This window comes from Onychomys torridus, chromosome 13 (assembly GCF_903995425.1).
Source record: "Onychomys torridus chromosome 13, mOncTor1.1, whole genome shotgun sequence".
Lineage (NCBI taxonomy): Eukaryota > Metazoa > Chordata > Mammalia > Rodentia > Cricetidae > Onychomys > Onychomys torridus.
This window is the reverse complement of record NC_050455.1, coordinates 47592355-47619836: the sequence shown is the minus strand read 5'-3', so window position 1 is coordinate 47619836 and position 27482 is coordinate 47592355. Positions and strand designations below refer to the sequence as shown.

Below are 27482 nucleotides of genomic sequence, written 5' to 3'. Positions count from 1 at the left end.
CATGTAACTTATAAATGACATAATAAATTTCATAATTGCACAATTTGTGCCAAGTATTAAACTAATAATTTCAAAAGATTATGGTGGAGCTCAAAATTCTTAACCTCTTCTGATACCAAAAGAAAGCAGCCTAGCACAATGCTCTTGCATCAGTAAGGAAGCTGCACTGTCAATCACACAGAAGCATAGAGCACGCAGCCGTGCACAGTTCAGAAAGTTTGATGTAATAACTAACCTCATGTTCTGTTCTACGTGTTTACTGCACTATAGAATGTAAAGCTCAATGTCTTGTCACAGTTGTGGCAGATTCATGTGTCCTGTGTGTGCTCCTCTCTTCAGTGCTCCACTTCATCTTGTCTTTTTACTTCGCCTCATGGTTTTGCAAGTGTATGATGTTCACACAATGACAACACTACCTAATATTACAGTCCTCAGCATGTACCCATATTGTTAAGTGGTTCATGACTGTATATACGTGTAAATGCACATAGATATTTATAGATAGATAGATAGATAGATAGATAGACAGATAGATAGATAGATATAGATTATATAGAGAGAGAGACTAAGAGAGAGAGATAGAGATAGATAGAAAGAGAGAGAGAGAACCATGGCTGACATTTTGGACATGCATTTCACTGGTTTTACTCCTACAGAGAAAACTCATTAATACAGTGGATTAGCTATATGACTGCTCATTGTTGGGCTCCTTCTCCAGCCCCTATTGCTATGAAGACTGAACATAAACGTTCAGTTTTCCTGCCGCTTTCACAACCATAGGTAACTCTAGGATATAGTTCTGAATAGATATTTAGGCAGAAGTCTATAGGAAATACTTTGACTCAAGATTTCAGAGTAGCAGTAAATCTTTCCCATCCTTATCTGGAGCTAGAATTAGATACTTAAAATGTCTTAAATCTGCAAGTACAGGAATAAAGGCTAATACTTGAAGCCTCAGCAGAGCTAGAAGGTAACAAAAATCACCACACCACATCAGGTGTGCCCTGTCCCACCTGCACATCTGGAAAACTCAACAGCCACTGTCTCCAAGCTTTCTGTTTTCTGAAGCCAACTACAATCTTTTTGTTTTGTTTTGTTTTTGTTTTTCGAGACAGGGTTTCTCTGTGTAGCATTGCCCCTTTCCTGGAACTCGCTTTGTAGACCAGGCTGGCCTCAAACTCACAGAGATCCACCTGGCTCTGCCTCCCAAGTGCTGGGATTAAAGGCCTGCACCACCACTACCCAGCCAACTACATTCTTAAACGGCTTTCTAAGCATCTAACCAAATAATTATAAATCAAATGTCAACAGCAAAAAAATCCACAAATATCTATAGTGTCCATATAGATACTTACTTCCTTATACAAAAACTAGTAAAAATGAATTTTAGAATGCACAATTACAAAAAAATTGATGTAGAATTTATCAAACAGCTAATGAATTGCTAAATTTAAAATGTGGAATGGCAATCTTATCAAACAACTAATGATTTCCTTAATTTAACTCTGTGTTAGAAGTATGTGAAGGAAGTCAACCCTTCCTTTCAATGGAAGGATGGAGAAGCTGGTCTGTCCTGAGATGCAGATTTGTTATAGAACAAAAATACGTGGCCTCCAAAACAACAAATACGACTTAAATCGTTTACAAATCTGTACTGAACAGATTTCTTTACATTAACACACATGCCTACAAATACTGCTAAAGGCTGTTTACAACAAAACCAAGGTAGATGAAACAAACAACTTTCCTCAAGAGGATGAGAAAACTGAAGAGCCCTGATCAAGAGCTACTCCCCCCCAACCATGTAAATGAACACCCTTTCACATTCCGCACCCACTGTGGCTGTCATCTCTGCTCTAGACAACCATTGCTTTCTCTCAACTGCTCAGGTCTTTGTAGCCACCACATCTGTCCCTCTGGACAGGTAGAACCTTGGCTGCCCCTGTTGCTGTTGAGACCCGCTCCTCTACAGCTCTGATCTAGACACCAGTTTCTTAAACTGGGGGATAACCCCTCATGGGATCAGAAGGGAGTGTGGAAGTTATCAATAATTTGTCAATTGTAATATGTTTCTGAACCTATAATAACCAAATTGATTCAAATGAAATACAAGGACCTGAGGTGCTTCTGGCAATGTGTGGCAGGAATTCACTGCAGCTTTGGTGCTAAACACAATATTCATGCTTTGTACTGCAGCACCTTAGCTCAGAGACCATCATATGATGTGAATTACAATGGTTTTAATGATCTCATAGAAATATAATCAGTTATGGAAACAAAAATTTTTTAACATTTCCCTACTTTCAATCTTCCAAATGTAACCATGAAATGTCTTGGATCATACTGTGTTAGAACTTTGGTGTTGAAAATTTTTGTTTGAGTTGGTGACTTGAGTATCATAAGAAATCACTAAACTCATTTGGCTTGATTAAGAAAGAATTAGGACCAATTTCTGAAACTGCTTTGACTATACTCTGCCATTTTGTACATCATATAAAAAGCAGTATTGATGACTACAAAATCAAAATATTGATTAACTCTTAAAGGTATTGAACACGCTCTACATCCTACATTATCAAATATTCAGCCAACAGTTTACTGTTGTTTGAAAAACTGACAAGCACATTCATCTCATGTGCAAAATTGCTTTCATCTTTAATGAATGATAAAATTATATGAATACAAATTGTTTTAAAATTAATTTGTGATTTACTATCACAAAATTTTTGGTTTATGCAACTATATAATCAGACATGCATGGGTGAGTGGAACAAGTTTAAGAAGTCTTGATCTAGAGGGTACCTTGACTGTGCTGCCCTGGGACTTCATAGTCAATCTATCTCATCACATCCCACCTCTGCTTGGGAGGTTTCCCTACTTTTCCAAGTTTAGATCAACCATGATCCCGAGTGATGACTCATCCACAGCCCAGCTCTGTATGTGGCATGTTGCTTATATTCTTGTTTACTGGTCCTCTACCCTAGCTAACCATTCAGCAAGAGGTTCTGTGCCTTCAACAAAGTGTAGGATCTTACACTTAGTACTTACACTGCTCATTCAGGTATGTAAAGGGCTTAAATGTATTGGAATCTCTTTTTGCATTATGTCATAAGCTAAGGATATGTCTAGCACGCACCATAGTCTTCTTGCAATAATGATTAGAATAAAGGTCACAATAACCCTACTTATCTTTAGGGAGTTTCACAAAGATTTGTTAAGGGGGGCGGGGAGGGCAGGGACAGGGAAATCCGTGGCTGACATGTAAAATTAAATTAAATTATATAAAAAATAGTTTAGCATAAATAGAAGGCATTCATTCTTAAAAACTATTAATTATGTGATATCCATTTTAAAGACTGAAATAGTAGTTTGTATAGCATCATTGTTATTAGATTTTTGTTTTATTTTGTACTATTTACCTAGCCCTGATACATTTCTCCATATATATATATTAAATGAGAAATTCTCTTGGCAATACACACTCAGCAGCAGAAAAAGAGATATATTACATGTAAAATGCTGAGTTTTCAGAATAAATCCTATTAAGCAAGATTGTCCTGTGATATGCATACCCACATGCACTCTGCTCATAAAGGGTACAGATGGAAATAAAGGTCATTCAGATAAAACTGACAGCATACATTCTTATTTTTGCCCTTAGGCCCAGTAAAAGGCATTTTTCTGTTTCTATTGAAAATGAAAATTTTGCTCTTCTAGATATTTTCCTGGAAACCTACTAAGGGCTGGAAAGAGAACAGCAATTTTGATCTCATGCATCCACATATCACAGATCTGTCTTGGAATGACAGTATTTCTTATATCTTCTACAGGTAAACATGCCTAGCAGAGAACAGTACAATCATTGGATACTACTCTTCACTCTATCTTTGTGGTTTAATCTTTCTCACTTTATGTGTTGTCTTCCCAACTTCCTGCAATGGTGCATCCATGTACAGCATCCACTATGACAGTACTTTCAAACAAAAAACACAAGGTCATTCTTTGAATTCATAGCCATGATGGCAATGTAACAATCTGACAGGGAAATGGCCACTGGGATCAAATAAATCAGAGTTCAATGCAAGACTCTGTCAATTCTCAAGCTCTGTGATGTCTGCTACTTGTGAAACTTCTAGTTTGTATCAGCACTTGTAGAAAATGATACAGGAAACAACACTTCCCTGAACCCCTGCACAGCTCAGAAACCTTCAGAATATAGAGTACCCATTAAGAATCAGGCATGTAACTAATGTTCAACACTTATGATAATTACCATTTTATACACTCATAAATGTTCAAATGTAGGTTACTGCTCATCATTAGCATAATAAGATTTTAGACTTTTCAATTAGTTAATAGCATTGTTTCATTCTACAATGAAAGACAGTAGACTTTCGTGTGACCACATCAAGCTATAAACTGACCTCTAGAAAACTTGTCTGTACTGCTTTTTAAACTATAATAAGTTATTATTCAAGATTCCATTGTCTCAAAAGTTACATGATACTTTAAGTGTCAAAAGGATGAAACAGTCTCATCTCAATTTACCTTAATTGTAACTCCAGCATGCAGAAAGAACACAATTTTCAACTATTTTATACAGTAAATAGAATTACATTCTAATTATTTTAGTAACAAAATTTATTATGTCCCATTTTAGAATCAGATCTGTATTAATTCAGCCACAATAATTATATTGCATAGGTGGAAAATTATGATACAAATGAACTAAGAAAAATATACTTTTTATCATTTTCTAATAGTCTAAAATCTGTGACTACTAACTATATAAATTGTCCTGTAAGAATCATCTGCCATCAACACTACACCAGATTTGTTTTGCATAGACTTTGTGGGAGCTTGTGACACGCTGGTTATCTATCCTAACTATATGTGTGTAACACACTAGAATTTAACGTGAATATGGAGAAGGGGAAATAAACGAGCATTAATCATTCCAATTTGTTAAAAAATTAAGAAGAGTCTTCATAATCACAAACCTTTGGAGTGAAAAATGAGATGAAAGCAGGTGTCATTTGAAAACTGTAAACTTGTTCCTGAAACTCCCACAATTAGCAATTGTCAGTGTCGTGACTTACAACCTTATACAAAGATCCTGTAGAGTTACTCCTACCCAGTAACTTAGAAAACTATGAAATGTGAAGCCTTTTAGTAACTCTCAGACACACACACCCATTGTCTGCCACAGTAGGAAAACAACAGCTTCACTCATTATCTGCTATTTCAAGTGACGTATTGAATGATGAACACTAGTGCTGAACCTATCAGCTCAGCATCCTGAACATGGCAACTAGGCCATGTGCCCGTCTGTCAAAAGTTTCCCAGGAAAGACATAAGCAGAGTGTAGAACATGCTATACAAAGAATAGGTCAATGCAGCTTTATTTCACAACAAATAAATCAGTTCAAAAACACAGAGGCAAAATTAAACATAATAATGGAGTTTAAACCTATGAATACTAAAAACTAAGAGTTGATAAAAGAGAAATATTTCAAAATGAGAATTGGAGATGAAAAATGTAGAGCTTAGTTAAAATTTTAAAAGATATGTAATTTTAAAGTGTATTCAAACCAGGGCCTTAAAAACTTCATAAATATCTAAATTTATAGTTATCATCAATTAATATTGTTTTTATAGAAATACCATAATTACACCATCCTACAGTTATGAGCATATATTTTCAGTAATACACTGGCCTTCCTGAGACTGCTTATGTTAAAAAAAAACTAAATTGTTATTAAATGTTCTCCAAATGAGACAAATCTAGGTTAGTGAATTTAAAATTATTTCCCAACTGACAGTTTGTTAAATATTCCATGCAAAGCACTTACTGCACTGGATACACCTGCATCTAATACTATGGTAACAAACATTAGTGAAAACAATCACCAGCAGCAGGTTTACAACCAAAGGAAAAGCAAACCTCTACCAATACTACTGCAAAATGTTGTCAAGAGAAAGTGCTGATCAACGAAGATTGTAAGACTGCACACAGTAGTAGTGCTGATCAACAATGATTGAAAGACTGCACACAGTAGGTCTGTCTGTCAACTTACAAGTCAGAAGACATTCTCCATGAAATCTGATTTGTCACAAGTTCATAAATTGTTGATTATGTAATGAAAAGGGAAGCCAAAGAAGATGAAGGTCAATTATGAGAAATGCAGAATGTTAAACAGCCACAGAGGAATCAAATGAGTATTAAATATTAATTGAAGCAACTGTGTGGGTAGGAAATCAAGAATAGACTAATGGTAAGAGGCTGTTTAATTTAATTAATTTTTAATTAATCTAAAATTATTAGTTCAAAGTCATCTTAGCAAAAGTACCAAAACTTAGTTACCGCCACAAAAAGTAATGTATATTCATAAATCAAGATGTCAGTTTCATAAAGGAAGACATGTATTTGTTCCGTGTTTGTTTGTTTATCTCTCTCCCTGAAACCACATATTCCATAAACAGAATTTACCTCTCATAGCACACAGCAAAATACCTTCCCCAGAGGTACCTGGCAAATCTTGACAAAATGAATAAGCCATATTGAAAAAGGCTAATCATTGGGAGAGTGAACACTATTTCCAGGAATCAAAAGCAGCCTATAAAAGTGGGGATTTGCACAAGGTTTGAAAGTGTGCAGTAGAGTCCATTTCCTTTGTATTCTTCCAGAATGCCAAAGATAATCATCCAATGATACCGAACTTCTAGGTAGCATTAAAATAAAGAGTGGAGATATTTAATGCCAATGTGAGTGATTCTCTGTTAAGACTATTTTGTTGTATGTAAAATGAAAAAATAATTAATTTTAAAAAAAGACTTTTGTTACTATAACAAACTTTAGCTGTTACCTAACAGCTTAAAAGCAAAATGAATTTGGCTCACTCAGTTTCTGAAGCTTTAGTCCATGGCCCAGGCCTAGGACGAGACAGAATATCATAATGGTATGAGCATGTGGCTGAGGCAGCTACATACCTGGCAGCAACCCAGAGGAAGAAGGGAGAAGGGACCAACCATAAGAAATTCCCTCCACAGGCATGCCTCTGTGACCTGCTCTTCCACCAGGCTCCACCTCTTCCAGGCAGTTCAGCTACAAACCCATCATTAGAGAACCCATTAATGAGCTAGTGCACTTCTGATCCAAGCACCTCTCAATAGCGCCACCAGCTGGGCACACAATGCACGAGCCTCTTCGAGGGCATGCTTGCTGTCAAACTACAGCTCCCAGCAAGGATCATAACTGAAAAAAAGTTAATGTGCAGAAGAATGTGTATATTACATCTTCCACCTCCCATCAAAATAAAATAATAACCATGGAGAGAAACTAAATCAAAGCTTTCTGACATTCAAGAGAAACCGCTAATAGAGAATGGAGTCTTAGTTGTTAAAAAGATAAAATAAAATAAAATGGGTTATTAGGAGAAAAACTCTAGAGTCAGATGGAGAACAGAAATAGAAAGATTTTCCACAATATATGTATATGATATATATTGCATGTCGTAAGTTTCTGACCATTTTATAATACTGCTTTTTATTAAATTTTATTTTAATAAGTTTAAAACAACTGATTTTTTAAAGTAAAATTTTAAATTAAAATAGGACTGTCACACTCTGGACATGGTAATTTTTTTCTTCTACAATACAATCTCTCAGACTTCCCATGTCAAGTACTCTTAGATCCTTGAGTTGACTGCGGGACCCACAGGCACTTGTCCTCACAGTCAGCTGTAAAATGATTATTTGCACAATACTTGCTTTACCTAGAAGTGAAGTTCGATTAAGACAAATGCATGTATGCAATAGAAGACACTGCCCCCTGTGGGTTGGCACCCCTGCCTCACTAGCCAGAAAAGTTGTTCAAGGTACCTGGGACTCAATTTCCTCTGAAGTCTTCCCAGAGCCTTTCAAAGGCACACACGATGTCTGTTCCCCCATTTCTTCATTCTGATCTTGCATTTTTTAACGCTCCAGTTTGTCACTCCCCTGGAACTTCTCTTGCCTTCTTCCTGGTTCTTGGCTTGCTGGCCCATGCTCCTTCGCTGAAACTGTTGTCCCTCGTTACCTGCATTACTCACACAGTGTCTTCTCAGGAAAGCCCGCCTTGACTCTGTGTATAGAGCTGTGTGCCTCCTGCGATGCCTTCCTGAGCCTTTTCATGGGCATTTACCTTCTCTCCTACTCCAGAAAATAAGGCTAGAACTTGGTTCTATATGTTTGCGGAAACACCAACAACTGGAAGAATGCCTGGGTATTAGATGCTCATGACTGTTGGTTGAATAAATGAATAGTGAATAGAACTTGGTGTGCCCTAAGCAGACATTCTCCTGTGTTCTGCCAATTCCTCAAACTCATTAATCACCCCTACCTGCTCATCTCATGCACTCTACCTCTCAGAACACTGCCACCTTCAACAAGGCCCAGGAGTCATCTTACCCTTCCCCCGGTCTACTATGGCACCCCTAGGTTGTCACTAGTTCTCCCAATCCTCTGTCTTCACCATCTCTTAAGATCACTGGTCTCATTTCCTCTTTGGCCCTTTTATTAAGATTCATCTCACATGGTCAGAGGTTACAACTAAGTCTCATAAGTCACTATCCGTAAGCACAAAGACCTCTAAATCATGCCCCCACACTAGAGCCATTAAGAAAAACTTCTGTGTGATACTCTCCACTCAGAACTCATCAAAGCCATAGGACTGATTTTCTATATGGATTGTTCATTAAGAAAAAAACTCAGAAGGATTTTTAACAATATGATGCTCTCTTCTAAGTCCACACTATTCCATGAAAATCTAAGACTCACACACTCATCTACAGTTATATCTGGACCTTTGAGTATAATGTATAAGTACTTTATAACTGGAGTTGGCTGTGGCTTTTAATCCTCACTTATCTTACCTCAAGATATACTTAACCCAAACCCACTATTCTCTTTTATTCAGCTTTCTATGCTCTTCCCCATCTGCCAACTGCCCTGTACATTTCTACAGGTTTGAGGGAAATACTGCATTTTTCAGTTCCCTGGGACATTTCTTTCTTTTACGCATCATATAATTTCCACTGGCAGAGAAGTCAGTACAGTGATGGGCAAAGAAATGTTTGGTGATGATAAGCAGATGACATCAAACATACATTTAAAGATTTCTAAATCTATAAAATTACCATTTCTGCAACTTATCATACAAATAACTCTAATACCTTTCGGCTTTAAAGCACCAGCCCAATGCAGTAAGTCAATATTATGGAAGCAAAGTCATGGGAATCAGTATACAAGTATGTTAGAACCCTTATTATAAATAACTCAGATACAGTTATTAGGAAGAGCAATAATTTCTTAAGCATTGAATATGTAAAAGTAGTTTAAAGATTGTCTAAATATACTCTTTGATGTCTTTTCAGAAAGCAATATTTGAGCATAGTCATTAGGTGAGAAGGCACGTAGCTATAAGTGAGAGTTTCATATTATTGCCTTAAAATCTGGGAACTAACTGTTTTAAACAGATGAATGACAATGATATAGAAGTTTTGTTAGTCTCTGATTCCAAAAAAAGAAAGAAAATACACAATAACTCAAAATTGACTGGATATGTAAATAGGAAAGTTAACTTAAAATTCATATACTAGGGAAATGGGGAGATACTTCAGTGGGTAAAATACTTGTGCAAATGCAAGGACATGGGTTCCATCTCCAGAACCAATATGAACATGTATATAGATATAGATATAGATATAGATATAGATATAGATATATAGCTAGATATATGTATATATATAGATATAGATATAGTTGTTGTTGTTTTTTGAGACAGGGTTTCTCTGTGTAACTTTGCGCCTCTCCTGGAACTTACTTGGTAGCCCAGGCTGGCCTCAAACTCACAGAGATCCACCTGGCTCTGCCTCCCGAGTGCTGGGATTACAGGCATGTACCACCACTGCCCAGCCATGCATATATTTTAATAAGTACTGTGATGTTAATACTACATCTACCTTAGTCACTTAAGAAATACACTATGATCACCTTAGCCACCTAGGAAATGTTAAACAATATCCACAGTACAGGAATCACCTATAAGAGATTCTGATATGTTGGACCAGAGGTTGGTTCCAATATCACAATTCTTTTCAAAGTCCCTCAGAGGATCACTTTGTGTAGTCAAAAATAAAGAACCACTAAATTGGGCTGGAGAGATGGCTTATCAGTTAGGAGAACATACTGCTTTTACAAAAGACCCAAGTCTGGTTCCTATCTCCACAATATCAGATGGGTTATATATACCACCTGTATCCATCTCCAGGGGATCTGATGCCCTCTTCTGGCTTCTGCAGACATCTACACTCATGTTAACACACTCACACAGGGATGAACACAACAATAAATAAATAAATAAAATAAAACACTGAATCTAGACTTTCCCTACTATAGCAAAGCAGACCTTTGAAAGACACTGCAACAAAACTCTTTCCAATTGACATTACCCTTTTCCTATGGGGAATAAAACATATGAACACTGCCATTTTGGATATTAGAAATAGCTAACACACACACACACACACACACACACACACACACACACACACACACACGGCTTACTGTGTGCCGAGCAGATTCCTAAAGACTTTCAATTTATTGACCTTTTTTATTCTCCACAATGATTCTGTAAACTCCTCACTATTTTATGGCATTTTGCTTCTTCCAAAACAGATAACCATTGTAGAATGCTTAATAGTTCTAGCCACTGCTTTGATGCCACTACACATTAAGCTATTTAAGCCTTCCAAGAAGTGCTCTGAAGGAAGTACTAGTGCAATACCATTCAGTGTGATGGACAGTGATGAAATGAAAGTGAAAGAACCAGGAGACACAATGACTTGTCCACAGCCACACAGCCAGTGGATGGCAAACTGGAGTCTGGAGGGGGATAGTTCAGCTCTAGAAGTAATTTGCCGTTAGCAGTGTCCAACGGCAATAAAGGATATTAACAGAGAACAAGGTTACTAAATGTGTCTGTTTATATCTTCTGGGAGCTAAGAGATGCCACAGCTAATAAAATTGAGTAATAATGATACTATCTTTATTATGAGACAGATTACCACAGTTGGAGTCAGCTGGAGCTCCCATAGTGCAGAATGAAAGTAATATTGAGAAACATATCTGAGATGGGAGTCCAATTCTATGTCAGACCCAAAGGCAAGAGGTGAGTTAGAAGCCTGGGTCCTACTCCTGGTCCATGCCATAAGATAAGAAAGGAAGATTCACGGCACACTGCCTGTAGAGGAGGCTCCATGGGCCTATGGAACAAGTGAACAAAGCTGGCTATATGAGCAGAACATTGAAATGTGCTTTAACAAATGTATTTTCAGGAGATCTGCTTATCATGTAGATTAAATATCCTCATTTCATTAAGAATTCATCTTGGTATCATGTTCTTACCTCATTAAATACAGCTTTTATTGAAGTGTTTATCTTCTTATATTTTGATTTGTGTTTTACCTCAAAATTAAATGACTATTAATGCAAAGAGACATTCCTAATAATCAGCTCTCGGTTATGTAATGGTGCTTTTAACGCTAGGCCCAGTTGTCTGGAATCCCACTCCTCTGAGCTCCTCAGTGGGATAGCTGTCCTGTCTTCAGCTGCCCACTGCTCCATCTGCAGGGCTACTCCCACCTTCCCTTGTTTCTCTAAGTCACCACACACAGTCCCTCGATCAAAAGCACAACACCTGTACTCCAGTCTTTTTAACCACAACAACACAAATGCATTTCTCACACCATATGTTTGCCAGCCTAATAAAAAAGTATTTGAGCCAGTTGTGGTAGTCATGGAGAAGTCTCTGAAGCAGACTTTATGTTTTAGAATAAAATCAAGCAGTACACCAAACATGGGTGCAATTGATGACAGGTGTGTTTTTTTTTCTACAGGGAATTCCGTCTGCAGAATCACCCTTCTGCCTTCCAACCCTGGCTACTGTTGGGAGAAGTCATATGTAACATCCATGCTACTACCTTCTTATAGCTGATGTGTTAACGATGTGGTCTGCTAACTCTCCACACTCCATTCCCTCACTTGAAACTTTTTATTCAGAATTGTTATTTAATGTTCAGAAAATAATAGCCAATTGTGTATTTTTCTGCCGTTTCTTTTTCTCTGATTACTTTGAATTTTAACAGCTATTTTTCCTATATATGTACATTTAAACCATCTATTAGTGATATAGGAGTTTTACAAATAAATAGCTTTCCAATAAAAACTAATGGAACCAAAAAGGATAGTAAAAAAGCTTCAGATACTATTGAACACAAAGAATGAAGAACACAAGTGTCCAAATTATAAACAGTAAATAAAGATGTGAGAATCTCCAAACAACTAAGAAATCAATTTCATTGTCTGTTAGACCCAAAACAGCGTCTGTTAGCTTTTAAAAAATAAATCTTTTTACTCAGTTAATTCATAAACTGGTAACACACTTACTGAACTGTTGATGTCCAATACATTTCCAGGACAGAAAAACATTAAACGCACATGATGGCTGACAAAGGACCTGGATCGATGTATTGTTTCTTAGGAGATCAAAGTGGGACAACATTGGGCCTGTGAAGCCCTGGAGTTCCTCAATTCCCACCTTCCTTGACTGGTTTTAGTAGTTGACATCATTTAATAATGACTCACACATCTTGGTACTTTTTCATTCTTCGATCAGTTAAATTTCCTGAACAAAATGTCTCAAAATACGGTATAATGCAAATAAACTGCTCTTGGATATCTGGCGCATTTCTTTTTATTTTTAATACTTGCTAAGTAGAAAAACAGCTGAACTAATGTTTCTCAAAGAACATATTGTTTTAGACAACAACACAATGAAAGTGGAACCAGAAACGGACTTGATTATTTTTCAAGAAATTAGAATAGTTGTGACTTATTAAGGAAGAAAAGCATTTAAGACTGACAGGAGTGTCACACTATCATGCACTTTATTCCCAGATGTCTGGAGGCATCATTCAAACTTAGTAGCTTCATCAGCGGGTGGACAGCATCTATTTAGAATGCATAAACTATCTCAAGTCTGTTGATAAGGGACCAGTTAGCCATGGAAACAAACAGAGCTTACAACGCATGGAAAGAGGTACTGTGTTTTCCCATCACTTTGGGAAGTGATTTTATTTTGGACAATGAAGAAAACAGTGTGGAAGCAACCAAGTCTCATGAAATCAGTTATGGATGATTTCATCTGTCAAGTGGGGTGGGGGAGGAACGAGTGGGTGAGAGAAGCTTGCTGCTTCTAGGAAAGAAACAAATAGTGCCGGAGTCATACCCAAAACACTTCTGAAAGACTGGATTTTATGTGAAAATCCTTGTCTTGGATTTTACCACACCTATGAATGACTTCTGGGGGCATCAAACATGCAGATAACAGAGCTTAACCAGCTTAACTGTCATTAAACAAGGAGCCACCTGTCAGTAGGCTGGGGAGATGGCTCCATTAGTAAAAGTGTTTGCTGTGCAACCATGAGGAACTGAGTTCAGGTCCCCAGACATAGAGTGAAAACCACATGTGGCAGGCAGCATGTTCTTTTAACCCCAGTATTCAGAACTGGGGGGACAGAGTGGCATAGATGCTGAACTTCTGGTTCAGTTGCAAGATTCTGCCTCAAAGACAGATGGATGGATGGATGGATGGATGGATGGATGGATGGATGGATAGATAGATAGATAGACAGACAGACAGACACATATACAGATATAGTGGCAAACATCTGAGGAAGACAACCAATATCAACCACTGGCCTCTACATAAGGACATTCAAATGAGGGGCTAGCATACACATGTGTACACACCTATACACACTCATGCATTTATAAGAAAGAGAGAAAGAGAAGGGGAGGGAGGGAGGGAAGAAGGGAGGGAGGGAGGAGAGAGAGACAGGGAGAAAGAGACAGAGAGAGAGAGGACAAAGATAAAGGCAAAGAAAAACAGGAGATGGGGGAGACATAATAATTCACAAAGTTCTGGAAGAAACTAAGAAGTACGTGGGGCAGCCCATGGAAATAGCAGAGATATTTTGAACGTAAAAGATGCAATGAAGACTTTATACACAGTCTAATGTCTCAGCTCTCTGGTTTCACTTAAAAGCCCAGGAAAACTCACAAAATATATCCTTTCATAAAATAATATAATTCACTATGATTTTTATAGCCATTAATGAGCCAAAAGTGAACATCAGACTTCTGGCATAACGTTAACTATGAAGAATCAAATAAAATTCTGTCTAGTCATGGGAAATGGTTCTTTAAAGCCACAGAATTTTTTTTACCAACATAGAACTGGCTTTTGAAACATCATTTAGTTAAATTATATATCTTTCCGTTAACTTTATTTTACTGCAGAACTCAAAATGAGAAAAACTAACTCTCTTCTAACTCTCTTCTATTGATCTTTGGTCATCAAATGCAGAACTCACAGGGTGAGAATAATTACTGAAGTTAAAACAATTTTAATTCTTAAATATGAGTGATAGTACTCAAACAAAAATATTCAAGACTGCTAATAACTAAATATAAATATATAAATAAGCTAATTTACAATAAAAATAGAAGTGAATATGATACCCAATTTTAATGGAAATTTCTCAAAAAATATTGATTCTTTTACAAAGTGTAGCAGTGAAATATTATGAAGGCATCACTAACATTTTAAGAGACTGGAACTTTTTCTGGGCCTCAGAGCCAGAGTCAATAATACACCTTAAAGTTACTTAAGACTGCTAGCCTACAATGTACTCAGAGTGTTTGTTTAAGTTGCTTTTAAGAGACTAGTGTAAGAACCTATCTTACTTGCCTTGGGGTTCCCATATAAACAACTATTACAATCTAAAATTACATATAGCTGTAATCTTAAATTATGTACTCTTCTGTGCTCCCAACCCAGATAATGCATTTATGTGTATCATTTGCTCAAAGCAACAGATACAGAAGCTGAAAACAACTCCCTAAAATCTATCACAAAGTCAGAAAGCAACCATTTATGGATATTGGTTGGTAAACAAGGCTGCTTTTTATTAGGGTGACCTGGGATCAGTTGAAACCAGAGACTTAATCCCTTATTTAAAAAAAAAATCTCTATTAAAGATTTCTGTAAAGTATCCCACCCCTTCCTCATGTGATGCTTTCTATGATGCTCAATAAAAACAGAGCAAAGCCCCCTGTTAGGGATAGACACAGACACCAGACAAACGCAGATACAAACAGAGCACAGATTCAGACTCCTACAACAGACAAACACAAGGGGAATGAAGTGAGCGATTCAGCTCTGGACTCACACTTGTTTAATCAACTCCAAGGGAAGTGCTTTTATTTCTTTCCTTAATGTGACATCCATGCACTATTGGTGACTTGGATTTAATAACTACTACGTATAATCCTCCAACAAAGTATTTAAAATATAAATTTTATCCTTACTGCCAAAAGTCATTCATTTTATGGAAAATAATATCATAAAATTTGTAACCTAAGGGTTGTCTGGCTTAAAACAAAAAAATAAACAAACAAAAACCATGGCATTATTTTGGTCAGCTTGGGTCAGACATAGAAAATAAAAATCCTTGTGTCCAATGAGACATGAAGGGAACCGAAAACTGTCTGCCTTTGCTGTAGGAATCACAAAACAGAACTAAAAACACAAAACTTGAAAACCTTCGTTGGCAAGTCAATGTTGAGAGCCATATGCAGCCTCCTAAAGCAACAGAGATCAACAACAGCCCAATCAAGGCTACACCAGACAAGTGATCTTAGCCAGCAGGAGGTGCCGATCGATGCTAGCACACAGTGAATACAACAGAATCACCTGCTAATAGGCTTCAATCTAAACACAGAACCGGAGGCCAGTGTGAGGGCAACAGCCACCTGGGAAGTCCTTGAATATTAACAACCTGAAAAATGGATGTCCCAGTCCCAAGCTGGAAAGTATCCATCTACACTCTCCAGTAGCATCTGGTGTGTTCTGTGCTGTGAAGGACAAGGGAGAGTAGATATGGAGAAGAGAAGAAGGGGCCCACTGGCAAACATATGCCCCCAGACTACTAGAATCTGCTTCCTAGGTACTAAAGTTACACATTAGTGCCTCCGAGTTCCAATACAGCAAGAAGAGTTTTCAGCTGCCTTAATACGTTCCTGAAAACTAAGTAGATTGACATACTGAAGACCACTTGCGTTGTTTGCAGTTTGGGGCGATTACAAATAATTGCTATAACATTTACACAGAAGGTTTTATGTAAATGTAAGTTTTCATTTTCTGAGAGTAAAGTTGTTTTGCTGTTTTGTTTTGTTTTTCTTGAATAAAAGGGAAGAAAGAAAGAGAAGAGTCCCTAGGTGTTTGTGGGAGTGACATTGGAATGGGACAGCGCCAACTTCCTTGCCTGTTGAGACTTTAAGAAAAACACAGAAAATGGAACAGAGCTCCAGAAATGAATCTAGGAATTAGTTGAGTCATTTTTCTCTAAGTAGATAGAGTCTAACCTGTTTAGGACTCGTGAACAATGTATATTTAAATAATATGTTCCACACATTCTCCTTTAATTTGGTTACATTATAATGCAATTTAGAAGCATTCTGAGTTTCACAGTCAGTTGACTATCATTAGATTTTTTTATAATTTCTAAAATAAAATAGACTACAGTTTTCCAATGTTTTGCCAAAAAAAAAAAAAACAAAAAAAATCCATTAAAGCATGGACTCTGCAACTAAAGCGTTTGACTCTTTTGATACAGAAGAATCAACATCATTAATGACTATCATGTAAGGAAAGTTTACGAATCCATGTTACATTACACAACTCCTAATTTGATCCCATGAGGTACAGTGTACAGCTCTGAGACAATGATAGGAAGTATGTGATAACAACCTGCCACAGACTAAACACTGTATGAAGGCCTTGGGGTGCTCAGTATTTCATTCAGGAAACTTTATTTTTCCCCCAGAGCTAGAACAAAATGGTGAAATGATCCATTAATATAGATTTTGAAGTCAGAGATGGACAAGTGTCATTCCAAATTAAAACACACTGCAAACGTTATTAGAAATACCACCAATGTACAGCCTACAAGAGAGCTTACACATCACTTAAGCACCTTTTCCTGTCATGGAACGTGAACAGATAAAACATTGAGTAGAGACTGGACATTCATAGCAGAATCAATGAAAATGTGGAAGATAATAAAAGATAGTTAGTTGAAACTTTCTATTTAACTTAAGTCAATAAACTATAAAAAAAAAAAAAAAACACACATTTTCCCATTTTGTTCTCGCTCATTCATCCCAAACGGCTACAGCATATCTTCCCACGAGATGAACTGAGTGTATTTTATACATCAAGCATCTGTTGCCTTTTCACAGATAATTTTATAGTAGAGAGAATTATTTTTTATTGAGTTCAGTGAAGTTACCTTTAGTGATAAAAGCTCTAAGGCTCCTCAATCTTCTTCCAAATACTGTCACTTGTTTTGTTTGTAAGACAGTTCGATGACACATCTCAGGCTAAGCTCAAGCTCACAGTCCTCCCTCTTCAGGTTTGCAAGTGTTGGAACTACAGGAATGCTTTACCAAAGCTATAGGACAGTTTCATATTTATAAAATAAAATTTGCTATTTCATCATTAGAAGGAACTACTTATATAATCATCTAAATTTGCCTAACACATATTCCAAATACATAATTACCAGGAAGTTTCCTTGTGTGTAATAATTATTCAAAATATCTCCTTGAATTGCATCACAAAACCTTTTGTTTAAAAAACTAAATAAACTAAAGCGTATTACACTCCTGAAAGAAAAAAATAATAATAAAAGGAACCATGGAACTTTGATATACAATCATTTCCCATGAAATATATTTCATAAAATATGTCCTCCACACTAAATTTCTAAATGTTTTTAAGATAAATAAGGAAGTTAAAATGCAGTTTTAAAAAGTGTCCACTGTGTAGGTAAAATAAGATTAAACTCCAAATATCTGAAAACAAAACTGCATTAAAACTGCAATGTATTATTTAAACGTCAAATCAATTGTTACTAAGATTATCTTTCAGGAAGTCTATTTTAAAGGACAATTCATTTGATTTCAAAGTCAAATTCTAAAGGGAAAATGTTCACAAAGCTAATGGCCAGAATGTCATAACAGGCTATCCCTCTGATTATTCAAATAATTCTTACTTTTGATAAATTGTCACCAAAATAGACATAAATAAAGTCCAGAGAACAGTGAAAACACCTATGTGACATCCTCAGCCATTTCCCCAGATTGCTCAAACACTATCAAATAGTGTTTAAAGTGTTGAAAATGAACCTATCATGAATGACATATTGCTGACCTCCCACTAAGTGTTCAATTCCCACTTGAAGGTTCCCAAGGAAACTAAATTTTAGTCATGTGAAAGCAAAGGGTTGTGTCGTGTAAATAAAGAAAAGAAAGAAAAAAAAAAAAAAAACAAGTGTCCAGACAGCACCAAATAATGAAAACTTTAGTGGAAGGAACTAAAACCAGCTCTCTTGTTAGAGACATCAAATGAACACACACGCACGTAAACACCAGAAAAAGCAAATACAGAGGGGTAGGGGGAATTTTATCCAGTAGAGATGTAACCAAAAAGCTGCCCAATGTTAAGATCCATACTAACAACAAAACCTCAGAGAGGCTTTAGGTCTAATAAGAAGGATGTATCTCACAATCATTCCCAAATCCATAAAGACAGCTACTGTGATTTTTTTTAAGTAAATGAAGTCAAGAAGAGATAGGACTCTGGTCCAGGACATGAAGTGCCATGAACCTGTAATACACACATATGTGTCACACCTCCAGGCTTACCTCATAAGACCAGACACACTGAGTCCCACCAAAGCGGCGAACACAGCGCCCCACCTCCACATCCTCGTGAGTGGTATACATTTCTCGGAGGCACTCGCCAATGTGAGGCACCATCCTCCTGAGGACTTCTCGGCTGAAGATCATGCCAGGTCCTCCCATGCAGAAGTTCTCCCCAGGCTCCAGCCCCAGCTTTCCAAGTTCTTCTGTATTCCCCAGGCCAGTCTGTCCCAGGTAGAGAGGTTTGCTGCTATTTAGGGACCTAAGGAATTCTTCTAATTTATCACCTACAAAGAGAAAACCCAGAGTCACCTCCTTTCCTCATTTCACAGGCCATTACCGTGTTCAATGGAGTGAAAGGACTCCACCACTGCTTTTAACCTCCCTGTACACCTTATACCGCTAGGAAGAAACACTTTTCCCTCTTACAATTTTTAAAACACAAACTTATGATTATTTCTTAAATCTTAATACAATGTAAACAAATCTAACAATCATCAAATTTGCAGCAGAGGTGAGATAAAGGGAATAAAGACCATTTGTTAGTACATTTGAAGTGACAACAATTCCCAGAAATACAACACAATATCAAATGCTGGTGTTTTGTGTTGTTTGGGCAATCATTTGATAGCCAATAAATGTTTTTCCTTGTATGAATATCTGTTTCTATGTCCTTACAGGTAGGAGGAGGTACAACATCACATGTATGCACATGGAGGTCAGAGTTCAGCCTTAGGTGTTCTTGTGGTTCCAGGGACCTTGTTTTGGAGACAATGTCTTTCTAACTTGCCTGGAGCTCACCAAGTAGACTATACTGGCAGGCTAGAGAGCCCCAAAGAGTATTCTGCCATGTCTAACCTTTTCTTTCCGTGCGGTTTTGGGGGATGCCACTCTGGTCTGATACCTCCAAGGCAAACACTCTGCCAACTTAGCTATGCTAGAGCTCCAATATTCAACTATATTTTTCATAATAATTGACTTGGTTGAGTGTTTCTCATTAGTTAAACTTCAGTCATATACAACCTACATTATTTAAGGGGGCATTTAAATGAAATTTCATCTTGAAACTGAACTTGGAAAGGCATTACTTTAGAGGGAAAGAGTTATAACCCTTACAAGAAAAATAATGCCATAAATTGACTTGTGGGTGGTAAGTTGATTAAAATAAAGATTTAAAATAAAACTCTGTAGCTGTAAGAGTTCAAAGCATTTGATATTCTATATAGCAATATATCAGAATAAGTAGTCAACCTCCACATTCTTAATCAGCCTTGGTACTCTCGTTTTTTTTGATTAACAGGACATGTGTGGCCACTATCTCAATCCCATATCACACTTTCTAACTCTCAAAGGGGGTATTTTAAGCTGTGACTGAGTTCTTTATAAAAATACTTTTTCATTTTTAATAGGAACAGAATATGCCATTTCAAAGATCTGAGGCACTTCAAAGAATTAAAACAAATGGCAGAAGTAGGTACTATCAATGTACACTGTAAAGCATGACCCCCTTGCCAGGAAATGTTTTGTGATTTTTGATGAGAAACTGAAGATAATTATCCTGAAGTCCAAGGACCACAATGCAAGGAACAGAAAGCAAAATTAGCTTAAGTGTCAATACTTTTGAAAGTGGCATTTTTCTCCAAATCAACCATAAATACCATATTTGAGGGATGCAGTCATAATAGGCTTGTTTGCACTTAACTATAAAAATCTCTCATTTCAAATGGCACCAGCACAGCGATCCTCCTCCTCTCAGCTCAAAACTCAGAACACTGACTGCTAACGTCAACTCCTTGTCCCAAAGAAGACCTTTGCATTTGCTTGGCCGAACGTCATGTGAAGGGTATTAACCTTGATCATGACGAATCCATAGTTTTCCAAGTAGCCAGCACACACTGAGGAAGGGCTGCCCTCCACAGCACGAGAGGTTAGAAGGCATGGGAAGCACAGATTGCTTCTTCAGGATAAGCCTGTTTCTTTGGAGTCTTTTCCTACCTTTTCCACTCTCTGAACCAGGAAGATTTACTCCTGTACTCTAAGGAACTTTGAGGCATTGAGCTTAGAAATTCTCTGACCAGAACCTCTGACAATCTATTAAAAAAAAAAAAAAAGATAAAACACACACACACACACACACACACACACACACACACACACACACACACACCTGCCCCTTCCCTGACAAAGTTTCTTCGTGCTGTGGCTGCATGATGTGGTTCTAGGTAGTTCTTTTAGACTCTGTCATACACTACAGCCACCAAGATGAACTGGAAAAGGATCTACCGTTAGCGTGCATGATGTAGCTTGCAGCTATCAGGGTGTTTATAAATCTAAAGCTCTTTCAACCTCTCTTCTCCTCCTGACCTTTGAGGAGCCCCACTCATCGCCTCTGGGTTTTATTAAAGTGTGGCAGAGAATGGGGAACAGCTAGCACACTGGGCTAGTGGGTGTATCCAAGGTCTCAGTGTGGGGCAAGTTTCTAAAGGCAACGGAATGTTCAAACACGGGTCTGGGACAGTAAAAGATGGCTATCCTCAACATCAAGCGGTTCTAAAAACCGCTCTAGACCAAGCTGAAACAAAGGAGAAATGGAGTAAAGCAACAATGTGAAATCTCCAATCCTGCTCAAGCCAGCATCCTGCATCTCGCTTGCCTCTAGCCAGGACACGCCCCTCTGCACAGATTTGGGAAACTATCACCTACTTGGGGGAGGGGCGGGGAGGGCTTTTGGGTTAGCTCTAAGGTCCCTTTCTACGCCTTTCCAGCCAGACGTTAGGAACAAATGCAAGAGTGAGGAAAGTGAATAAAGCTGAGCAGGTATGAAGAGGGGACACGCTGCAGAAGAGGAGGAGCAGGCTAAGAATGGTGGGAGGATGCTAGAGGTGGGGATAGTGAGTCGGGGGTCTGCAGAAGCCCCGCAGGTGCTGGCAGAGAAGCAGTGGAGGGGCTGGGGTTGACAGAAGCGAAATGAATCAGGAGGTGGTCGGGAGGGGGGACACAGCTAACACTGGGAGGTCACCTTTGATGTAGACATCGTCGTCGGCGCGCATGAACCACTCGTACTTGTCCAGGTAGTGGTCGTGCATGTACTTGATCATCATGAAGGACTTCTTCTGAGGAGGGTAGGAATCGTCGACCCCCGGCAGCTCGATGACAGGCAAAGGTGGAGGGGGCTGGCCGAGCGCGGCACCGGGAGGCTGCTGACTGGAAAAGAACTCCACGCGGCCGGGGATGAAGCGCGCCCAGGTCCTCTGCGCGGCCAGCGCGCGGCTGCCCAGGTACTTCTGCGCGGTCATCACACCCACGTACAGGAAGTCCCCGGGTCCGGGGCTTGGGGCAGCGGCGCCCCCGTCTCCGCTGCCGTTGTGGCTGCTCCCTGGCCGGCCACCCTTCCGAGGGCCAGCCGCGCCCCCATCCTCTTCCTCGGGTTCCCCTTTGGCTGCTGGAGCGACGGGAAGCGCCGTCGCACCTTCGGGCTTGTGTCCTCGCCTCCTCTGCGGCAGCGGAGCTGGCTGCTGCCAGGGGCTGCTCCGAAAACTGGGACCTCCGGGCGCCGCCTCCGGCCGCTGCGGCCCCAAGAGCTGCTGGCTGGCAGGGGGCGGCGACTGCTCTAGCCGCGGCCGGGACTGGGGCTGGGGAAGCGGCTGCTGCGCGCCCGCGCGGGGCCCGGTGGCCAAGCGGCCGTAGTAGGAGCAGAGGCTGGAGCCGTGTCGCCTCCTCTCGCTCAGCTCGGCCACCCGGGGGGCGATGAGCCAGGACGCGGCGGTGAAGCCTAGGACCAGCCCCAGCGCCACGCTCACCCACGGGCGGCGGGAGCGCACGGCCATCGCGGCAGCACCGGGCTCGGACGCAGATGGGGCGGTGTGGGCGATGCCACGGGTCCCCTAGGCTGGCTGCAGCCTCAGCTGAGTCTCCGCGACCCCAGCCCGGGCCGTGGAACGCCGCCTGGGCGCCAACGCGGGCTGGCTAGCCACACGCCGAGCTGCCAGCCGTGCGCCGCAGCTCCAGGCGAAGCAGCCGCTCTGCTCGGCGCTGGGGCTCCCGCCGAGGGTCGGGAGTGAAACTTCGGCAGCGGCGGAGGTGGCCGCGGCGGCGGCGAGAGGAGCTGCAGGAGGAGGAGCGGCGGCGGCGGCAACGCGTCCGCTTCTCGGCTGCCACCCTGTCACAGGCGCGCCTGGTCCCTCCTCCTCCCGGAGCCTCCGCCCTCGCTCCCCGCCTCCCTCCCACCCGCCGCCGGGCTCGGGACCGGCCCGAAGGAGGAGCCACCCGCGTCGCGGCTGCCAGGCGTGGGGAAGCGCGCGGGTCGTGGTATTTCCCCGTCCCCGCCCTTGGACGCCCCCCAGCCAGCGCCTGGCTCGGCCAGCCTCCCCTCCGGAAAGAAACGCCGCCTGTGCGGCCACCTCCGGCTTCCAGCGCGGCGGTCCCCTGGTCTCCCCTCCTTTGGCTCCTGCTCTGGGTCCGGTCCCACCCCCGCCCCGCCCTCCTGACCCCGCTTCCCCGGCCTCTGCTGCGCTCCTCCTGGTGCCTGGGCCGGGCTGGATCGATCCTCGGAGCTAGCTAGTATCCCCGAGCCCCCAGCAAGAGCGAACTATGGTGGGTGGGCTCCCCTCTCCCACCGTGGCGTCCTGGCGTGACCCTCTCCCACTGCGCCCAGTTCAGGGTCCGAGGAGCCACTTTGGCGGTTTGGGTTCTGAGTGGCTACGCTCACTGTTTGCCACTGTGCCGCGCCCTCTCTCTCCGCTCACTGCCAGGAAACCAACGGTCAGTCCCAGCCTAGCTGCCCTACCTGCACCTTCCCCCCTCCCCTCTCCCGGCCAGAGCATCAGCAGCTCTTGGTGCCACCCGAAACAATTCTGAGATTGGAAATACGCGTTCCGAAGGCCTGGAGAGATAAAGGTGAATTGGGGGTGGGAGTGGGGGCGCGGGAGGGGGCTGTTCATTCCCCAAAGAACTTGTGAAGTCTGTACTCCACCTGTTGACTTGGGAAACGTGGGGCTGCCTGATTGTCCCCTCCTCCGCTCTCCTGGTAGTCTCTTGTGTGGAAATAAGAAGCATGAATCATTTTCTGTCTGGGAAGAAGACTAAGTAGGACCGGCAAAGGATTACAAAAATGCGAACAAATCGGAAAACCTCAAAGACGCAAACCAAGGAGATCATCCCGACGAACTTAGTCATAAAATAAAATAGAAGGTGCGATTTTTGTTCTTGCCTATTCCGAGACACTGGCAGAAGAGGGTTCATCTCTCCGGCGAGGGATTTCAAAATGGTTAAGTTGTATTGGCCAAAATCACTTCAATAGTGAGAAGAAATTATCTGTAGCTAAGTAATTTTTCGAAGGAGACAATTCAGAATTGTTCTCTGAACAGATTCATGTGTTTAACCGTAGACGGTCTGGTGTGTCTGCCATCCCAAACCTTTGACTTCTTTCCAGTTTCAGTGTTCTGCTTTATAGATCAGCCTCAACGGGGATGATATTGAATGGCGTTAGGCATAATGGCTCTGTGGAGCACCGCGCTGGCAGCGTCCCCGGAACAGTAAGCCTGCCTGGAGCCATTGCAGGAGGGTTCTTTCCACACCCGTCACTGGCTGTGCATGAGCCCGGATGACTAAAGGTTGCTTCTGTTTGACAATGAATCTCCTTTCCTTTCCACATCTGAGGCTTGCCCTGAGACTCATGGGAATGAAGACAAGACGATCAGATTCTTTCTCAATGTCGAATTTCAGCTAGGAAACAAACCTAGTCAAGCAGATAGGACTCTCCTGACTTAACAATAAATATACCCTCACCCAAAAAAAATTAATTAATTTTCATGCAAGTGTTATCTCGTGGAACTTTGGCCATAATGAATATTCATTATCCCTCATGGTAGCTGCTGACCATGTCAGATTTTGTGGCACTTGAAATGTGGCTAGTATGACCGAGGAAGTGTATTTTCAGTTTTATATAACTTGAATTAATTCTGATTTAATTGTCCCCATGTGGTCAGCTGCTGCCGTGATGGACAGCACATTTACAAAGAGTTTCCAATTACGTATGGTCGGTGGTTGAGGACCAAGTCTGCTTACACATCAGCAAACACGCCCTTACAGCTCTCAGCTGCTCTTCATTCTAGTGGGTGTCATTCATGGGTTGACCTACAAAGCCATTAATTCTCATTCCGCACAAATAACCCACTCAGGGCCTGTTTAGAATGATTGAGAAGAAAGTTAATTCCATTGATTAGCTTGCTTACCAAGCATGTATAAGACACTACTACATACCAGTCAAAGTGGACAGCTTTGGACATGGAGACTCCAGCTAGATCATTGCTGCCTCCTGAGACAGAGTTTAGTGTGCTGACAGTGGACCCTAGGCTGGACATAAAACCCCAGGGCAAAATATCACAGTGCTGATAAGTAGTAGGATGAAGAAACACGGTCCTATAAGAGTGTTCTGGTACTTTAGGACATCATTTTGGGAATCAGGAAGACACAAAGAGCATTCTGTAATAAAATGAAGGTATTATTGAAGCAGTGTCCAGTGCTACCCGAGTGATTTAGGGAACCTGATTCAAATCCTTTGCGCTTCAGATGTCTCACCTGAACATCACATTTCTGTGAGAATTTACCAGCACACTGAATGTGATTAGTACAGCCTGTAGGTCACTGTAGACCCAGGACATGTTTGTTCTTGCCCTTGTCTGATATCACCTCGTGTTTATATTTATTTTTGTGGTGTGTGTGTGTGTGTGTGTGTGTGTGTGTGTGTGTGTGTGTGTGTGTGTGTGTATTTTCCTTCAACTGTATGTGTCTCAGGAAATCAATCTCAGGTCATCAGGCCTGGAAGCCTTTAGCACTGGAACACCTTATCAAACATTGTTTTTATGTTTCATTCTTTTATTTATTTTATTAGTATTTAACATCTCTTGCAAACCTGATGCTGTTATCAAGAAACAGAAAAAAAGAGACAAGGTTCCTGTTTCATGGCGCTTTAGTCTACTAAGGAAGATCTACAGTGCTACCTAAGAACATATGTAAATAAATAAACATGCTGGCTCTTCTATCCATGCTTCAAAATAGAGAACCATAGTGTTGGTGTGCATGGGAATGTGACAATTTAAAAGTGGTATACCAGAGTTCTTTATGATAATCCTATCAAAGATAGGCAAAAATAAAAGAACCAACCATAGGGGTGGTTGCAGCCAAATGACTTGAATTCACTCCCCAGAACCTACTGCTTCTTCTACTTCCCACCTCTACATAATCGCCACGGCACAAGATCTGCCACCCCTGTGAATAAGTAAAATATCATTTCAAATATTCAAAAAATTAAAAACCTCTTCTCACAGCTTCAGCAGAACTTTTGGGCAGAGAGAATTGGCAGGCACCAAGCCTCTGGGAGAGGCACAGTCTACTGAAGATCACCAGAAGCTAGGGGAGTTTGGAAATGGGAAGGAGCTGTTGGCATACTGAAAAAAAAATGCAGAAATGTACAAAAAAACTAATATGAACTCCAAATGTGATTAAAATGTTTAACAGCCACCTTTAAAAATAAATTAGTCTGATTATTTTTCCTGCTCTCAAATTAATATATCCAAAATGTCATTATAATATGTTATCAGTATAAAATTATTAGTGAGATGTTTTATATTCCTTTTAGTGAACTGTTTTTTTTTTCACCAAGGCCATTATAGCACATAAAAATTCATATGAACCACAGTTTCAGTGCTTAATACATACATGTAGCTAGCGGCTAACAGTGGACAGTGTATATACAGTGTCTTATCACTATTTGCAAAATCTCTGGATTTCTTCTAAGTCACAATAAAGATGCTATGTAGAGTAATCTTATGGTTGTTATCTGTGTTTTACAAGAAGAAAAACAACATTTTTGTAAATTCACCCTAATGCCTATGGGGAGAAAAACCTAGAGAGAAGGGGAGATTTGTTGTAGAAGGCATTTAAAACTCATAGCAGCTGGGAGTATATACCAGTGCTTAGGGGCCATGGCTAGCACATGTGAGGCCATGAGCTCAATTACAAGCCTGCCAGAGTTTAAAAAAAATAGACCAGGTGGTGGTGGCGCATGGCTTTAAACCCAGCACTCGGGAGGCAGAGCCAGGTGGATCTCTGTGAGTTCCAGGCCAGCCTGGGCTACCAAGTGAGTTCCAGGAAAGGAGCAAAGCTACACAGAGAAACCCTGTCTCGAACACCCCCCCTCCCTCCGCCAAAAAATTTTTAGGTAAAGCACCATTTTTGCTCTTCACCCACAGCATCTGCACTTCTCATTTTTAAGGAGACGCTGTGAGACTTCTGTTTTTAATGTTTTGAATATTTTAAATTACATTTTCTTTTTTCACGGGGGTGGCGGAACTTGTGCCATGTGCTTATGTAGAAGTGGGAGGAAGCAGTACAGTAGGTGGCAGGGTGTGAATTCGAGCTGTTTGGCTACAGGCACCTTTACCCACTGAATACTGTGATAGCCTGATTTTATTAATTTTATTAATCTGAAGTAAGTATTATGTTTACTGAGATTCCTAGAGTTACTTATTTGGCATTTCCCGAAGCCAGTGAAACAATTTTTTCATACTTATTTTAATCTTGAAAATACGTGAATTTTAGAATAAATAATTTTC

The 27482-nt window shown here is 40.3% G+C and overlaps 1 protein-coding gene across 1 annotated transcript in view; it reads right to left on the bottom strand.

Annotated features, from left to right (window-relative positions):
• The window catches only part of Chsy3 (chondroitin sulfate synthase 3), a 230061-nt gene extending 207032 nt beyond the window's left edge, over positions 1-23029 (bottom strand). The window contains exons 1-2 of the mRNA XM_036205226.1: positions 21887-23029; positions 18871-19154 (exon numbers count right to left, since the gene is read on the bottom strand). Of these exons, the coding sequence (XP_036061119.1) occupies positions 18871-19154; positions 21887-22694 (1092 nt within the window). The 5' untranslated portion in view covers positions 22695-23029. The remainder of the gene's footprint in view (positions 1-18870; positions 19155-21886) is intronic.
• Between the last annotated feature and the right edge of the window lie 4453 nt (positions 23030-27482).